The sequence below is a fragment of the Salminus brasiliensis genome, chromosome 16, assembly GCF_030463535.1.
Source record: "Salminus brasiliensis chromosome 16, fSalBra1.hap2, whole genome shotgun sequence".
NCBI lineage: Eukaryota > Metazoa > Chordata > Actinopteri > Characiformes > Bryconidae > Salminus > Salminus brasiliensis.
In genome coordinates this window covers 1,197,731-1,203,824 of record NC_132893.1, presented here as the reverse complement: position 1 = coordinate 1,203,824, position 6,094 = coordinate 1,197,731, and the positions used below count along the sequence as shown (strand labels likewise).

Here is a 6,094-nt window from a genome sequence, read left to right as displayed (position 1 = left end):
AGAAATAACATTTTATTTAAATTTATATTAGTTTAGATCAAATAATCTTGATAGTGGTAAATATGCCACTATTTCTACATACTGTAGAGCTGCTTCTACATTCTAGTCATTGTCAGAATCTTGAAACACAGACGTAGCATGCATATATACATATGTATAAATAATTATCATAATAATAATAATAGTAATAATAATAAATTGGAAAAAAAAAGTGGGTGTAGTAGCACGGCTTTTCCGCAAGGTGTCGCCCGCGCTGCGGCGCTGCAGCACTGCAGATACCTCAATGGCGCGTTTGAGCGGAGTGAGCGTTCACCAGCCGAGCAGAGCAGCAGCTTTTACTGCGTTTATTTAATTTATTCGTTAAATATTACGGTATCAATTCGTTTAAATGATTTTAGGGCTCATCATGCTGATATTATTTGGGTGTAGAAGCTCGAAAATAGCTTAGAAATATACATTTGTAGCTTTCGTCCTAATTATCCGTTCCACCTTAAATGGTGCAGCAGTTCCATTCTGGCGCCTGAGGCGCCAGAATGGAACTGCTGCACCATTTAAGGTGGAACGGATAATTAGGACGAGCAGCGAGGAAAGTGGGTAAACATAAACAGGTGTGTGTGTGTATGAGAGTGCTCTACCCCTAGCCATGCGCGAGCGCAAGGCGGAGCCACACACACACACACACTCTCCCCTCCCTCTCTCTCTCTCTCTCTCTCTCTCTCCCTCCCTCTCTCTCTCTCTCTCTCTCACACACACACACACACACACTCTCCCCTCCCTCTCTCTCTCTCTCTCTCTCTCTCTCTCCCTCTCTCTCTCTCTCTCTCCCTCCCTCTCTCTCTCTCTCTCTCTCACACACACACACACACAGAGAGAGAGAGAGAGAGAGAGAGCTCCAGGCTGAGCTCCTCACACGAGCTCCTCCACTCCTCCCAAACGCTTGCCTTGCTGTCTTTCCACGCGAGTGTGTGTGTGTGTATGTGTTGTGTGAGTGCTTGTGTGTGTGTGTGTGAGAGAGAGAGAGAGAGAGAGCGTGCATGCGTATTGCATTCGCTGGATTAAACGGGGATGGGTCCGAGGAGGCTCCTTGGGATGAAGATCTGAAGGAGCTGCAGAAAAGTGCAACTTCCACCAGAAGATGCTGGAGCACGATGGCTTAGGCTGCTGCAGCTGCTAGTGGAGTACAGTGGAGACCCCTGGAAACACCAGAGCGCGCGCACTCATATATACATCTCTCTATCCATAGTGTGTGTGTGTGTTTGTTTTTTTTTTTTTTTTTGCAACCTTCTCACCTCCTTCGCTTATTAGGCTTCTGGTGGTCTCCGAGGTCCTGGCACCCCCCTGACCGCGCGTGCGTGTTTTACCTTCACTTTGCGCCACTTTTAAGACTGTGGGACCTGTCCAGAGATGTAGGGCTACCATGCATCCCATGCATTAGGGGCCCCTCCGTGTAGTAAGGCTTGCTGTTATCTTTTTTTTTTTGGGAAGGAGCTCACAGATGTGGAGGCTTCACGCTTTCCAGTGACTTCACCCGCCCTCAGTTTGGCTCTCCGGACGCCCCTCTCCTCGTGTGTGTCCTGCTGGAGGGTTCTGCCGGAGGGAGATGGGCGCCCATGCTTTGGGATTCCTGCTGATCGTCCTGCTGGAGCGTGCAATGGTCCAGGCGGCCAACATGGAGCCCATCTACTGGAATTCCCTCAACAAGAGGTACGTGAAGCCGAAGCGTCCTGTAGTATTGGAATGCAGGTACAGCTTCCAAACATGGTGGAGGTAGTGTCGGCTGGTGCGCCTTTAATAAGATGTGTGCCTGATTTACGCATGAGGACACCGATCAGCCAGGACATTAAAACCACCACTGCTGGGGTGTCATAGGGGTCAACCGGTGAACCGACGACAGGGTCATGGGCACTTTAGGCTCATCGAGTGATGCTCGTAGAGGTCCCGCCCACCTCAGAACTTACAGGACTTCTTATAGGATCTGCTGCTGACGTTAGTCTTGGTGCTGGACATCTTCGGAGGTCTTGTGGAGGCCAGATGGGTCAGAGCTGTTGTGGCAGCACGAGGGGGACCTACTCAGCATTAGGCAGGTGGTTTTAATGTTATGGCTGATGGTTGATTTATACATACTAAATACACTATGTGTCCAAATGTTTCTGGACACCCTTTCTAATAAACGCATTCAGCTACTATTTAAGCTGCACCCATTGCTGACACACAGCTTGTCTAGCCCCTGTAGAGAAGAAGAAGTACTGCCAATAGATTAGGACTCTCTGGAGCAGATCAATAAACATGACCCTATTGGCTCCATGCTGCCTCATGCCAGGGGTGGGCTAGTAGAGGGGTATAAAGCCCCCCAGTATTGAGCTGTGGAGCAGTGGAAGAACTGTGTTCTCTGGAATGATGGTGGTGGAGCTCCATCCAGTACTTTTTTTTGGATTGGATTGAAGTGGGGATGTGGTGGAGTGGTGATCATCATCCAACATGCAATCAAATCCTCACAACAATGTTCCTAGTAATATCTAGTAGAAAGTTGTCTTCTCTGGACAGTAGAGACAGTTACTCCAACAGAAGCAGAAGCAATCAGAAGAAGCAATGAATGAACAAGCAGGTGTCCCAATACTTTTGTCCATATAGTATGTGACTATTAAAGCATGTTTACCACCCTGTTATTTTGCCTTAGAATGAAACAAACAAACAAAAAAAACTAAGCTCTGCTCTGATTGGCTGGTTCACGTCACCATGGCGACCGCTCACAGAAATACCATATTATAGCACAGTTGTTACACTGTAACAGAAACACTGCGTATACGCTGTGTCCTCCCGATGCGCCGCTAGCAAGCTGAGAGATTGTATTCGGTTAGCTTTTAGCCTAGCCTCCACTCCCTTCCCCGGATTTGGCTTTCTCAAGACTCACAGATTTAAAAAAATACTAAATAAGCCCGTCTTTCCCTTCTGATACGAGTTTAGCTCCAGTTTGACGATAGCTTCAGCAGACGATGGAGAGAAGGGATGGTAACAGTTAGCGTCGGCTAGCTTTAGCTTTTAGCCCAGTGTGGACCTCTGTTGCTCCCCAGGCTTTCGCTTCATCACCTGCTGAGTTTCAGCTCCTCTTTTGCGGATGTTTCCAACTTTGTGTTTTACAGTTTCACCTGCTTTTACGGTAGTGAGTGGGGTTTATGTAAATGCAGGAGGAGTCAAGACTGTGATGTAATAGTTTTGAGGTTTTGAAACTGGCCCGTTTTACAGCTCTGTTTTGGCTCCGCTAGAAGATCAAAAACTCGAGACGAGACGAGGCGAGGCGAGGTGAGGCGAGCTGAGACGAGGCAGTTCAGAGCGTTTTCACACTTTACACCCAAAAACATAAGCCCGCACCCAGGACCGATTCTAGGCTTGTTTGGGGGAGTGGCTCATCATCACTGGTTTGTTTTCACACCAAAGAATATAATTCGAACCGAGGCTTGATTGCGCAATTCCGAACTTCTGTGTCTTTAACACGTAACGTAACACGTAATTATTTTCCTCGGATTCGAACACTGCAGCAGTGAAGAACATCGCTTTCTGGAGTCTGGAGGCATTTCTCACAGGAGAAGGTTTTGAACCATGGGGTCATGTGACCCCACACGAAACACCGGGAGCAGATAGCTTCCACGCCAGCAGCAGGCCGATTCCCACCCATTTCAGGAGGACCAGAGGTCGGCTTCCAGGCTCGATCAAACGAACCGAGCTCTCAGAGCGTAGCGGACCTGGGAACGCTACTGTGCAAAGGCCCCCAGTGGGAGCCGGACAGAGGAGCTGCGCTGCGAGGGTTCCCGAACAGCCGTACTGGGTGAGCTGTTCTGCAGGCACCTGAAAAGGTCACGACCCATCACGACCCATCAGCCAGACCATGCTGGACTCTCTGGCCACACACACACACACACACACACACTCGCACTTTCCTAAACTCGCCTTTTTTGCATTCTCACGCCGCCCTGCGCCTGCATTAGCGCTCGCGGATGCCCAGAAGCTTCAGATCTGCCTGTAGCTGAAGGCCGAGGCTCTTCTCCTCTGTTCTGAAGTAAATATGTGATTAGAATGGTTTAGGCGTACCTGCAGATTCCTCCGCATCAGAGAGCGAGAGAGAGGGATACTGATGCATGATGGGTCAGGGGAGGCCGTCACGCCTGGCTGTGTTTGAGGAAGCGAGGAGCTCTTCTCTCTCTCTCTCTCTCTCTCTCTCTCTCTCTCTCTCTCTCTCTCTCTCTCTCTTTTAAACGCTCGGTAAACGAGTGTAAGCGCTTGTGAGCGCAGGCTGTCTCTCTGCATCGCTCCGGGGGAAGTTGTTGTACAACTCTCCGCCTCAAACGCACATTAAAAATTAATCCTTCACAGCCTCGCTCAATATTTAATGAATCAGTTGCTAATTGGAGGCAGATAAAAGCTCGCTTAACTGGGTTAAATGTTTCGAATTAAAACATTTTAAGGAGAGAAAAAAAGATAAAAGACTTAAAAGACCGAAAAACTGACGAGTGGAACTGATGGTGGAGACGCCAGGACAGTCCCGCTGGACCCGGGCGTGGTGCTGCCCTCTGTGAACGTGGACATGGCTAACAGTTGTAGCCTGGCGAAGAGGGCGGGACAACGCATACGAGAACTGGGCAGCGCTGCGTAGCGTCTGACTAGCTGTCATTGAACTATACAGCTGTCTGTCTCACTGGCTGTTTAGCGAGCTAGCTAGCTGTCTGTCTCACTGGCTGTTTAGCGAGCTAGCTAGCTGTCTGTCTAGCTGTCATTGAACTATACAGCTGTCTGTCTCACTGGCTGTTTAGCGAGCTAGCTAGCTGTCTGTCTCACTGGCTGTTTAGCGAGCTAGCTAGCTGTCTGTCTAGCTGTCATTGAACTATACAGCTGTCTGTCTCACTGGCTGTTTAGCGAGCTAGCTAGCTGTCTGTCTCACTGGCTGTTCATCAAGCCAGCTAGCTGTCTGTCTAGCTGTCATTGAGCTAGCTAGCTATCTGTCGCGCTGGCTGTTTAGCGAGCTAGCTATCTGTCTGTCTAGCTGTCATTGAGCTAGCTAACTGTCTGTCTCACTGGCCGTTTAGCAAGCCAGCTAGTTGTCTGTTTAGCGGTCGTTTAGCTAATTAGCTATCTGTCTTGCTAGCTGTTTAGCGAGCTAGCTATCTGTGTAAATGGGTATTTAGATAGTTAGCAGTCCCACTGTAAAATGTAGATAATAAAGCCAGCTGTTTTAAGGCAACATCTGTAACATCTGTAGAGGTTTAAGTTCACTGAGCTCTTTTTCTTCACACCAGTGAAGAGCTGAGCGTCAGTAACGGGTCAGAACCCGGGTTTGAGGTTGTTTACGTCCTGAAGGGACGGAGCTTTCCTGCGTAGCTTTTAGTTGAAGGACTCGTATTTACGCTAATTCTGACAGCGCGTGAAGCCAGCATTACAGCTGCTCGTGCCGGCGGAGGGGCGTTCGGTAAACTGTAGCTGATTGAGAGGAAGCGCTGAGGTTTGTGAAGAAAAGGCGAGTGTGTGTGTGTGTGTGTGTGTGTTTGTGTGTGTGTGTGTCGTGTGTTTACAGATGCTTTGTTTACTCGTCCAACTGCGGAGGACAGTTCGCAGTTCGCATCTCCAGCAATGAATACCACATGGCCCACATCGCTGTGTGTGTGTGAGGGTGTGTGTGTGTGTGTGTTGGCAGGTCTAGTCTCAGGTGTGTAGGTGTCGGCAGCAGTGAGCCGATTTGTCTCATAGCTATTATCCAGGGATGTTCTTCTCCAGTGGCAGCGAGGCCCGGGCAGACACTCCGAAAGCTTTGAGGGAACTTCGTTAATGCCATAGTTTGAAAAGTCCTGAACCAACGCAGGTCTAGCGCCTCTGCTGGCTGGTTACAGTATGATGTGTAGCTCCGCCCACTCCCCATATGTTTCAGTTACAAAACTCCGCCCATTTTCCATCTCCTCTTCCTCCTCTAAACTGTCTCTCCGTCTCCAGTGTCTCCAGGTTCCAGCAGTTAGTCTCTCTGTGCTGATACTGACCCATCTTTAATTTCCCCCAGACATCAGTTTAACCCTTACTCTGCTCTATCAGAAGAAGGCGGGGCTACACTTAG

General features: G+C 49.1%; 1 protein-coding gene across 1 annotated transcript in view; it reads left to right on the top strand.

Moving 5' to 3' along the window:
• The first annotated feature begins 837 nt into the window (after nt 1–837).
• Nucleotides 838–6,094, top strand: part of efnb3a (ephrin-B3a) — a 47,178-nt gene continuing 41,921 nt past the window's right edge. The window contains 1 exon segment of the mRNA XM_072658724.1: nt 838–1,704. Within this exon segment, the coding sequence (XP_072514825.1) occupies nt 1,601–1,704 (104 nt within the window). The 5' untranslated portion in view covers nt 838–1,600.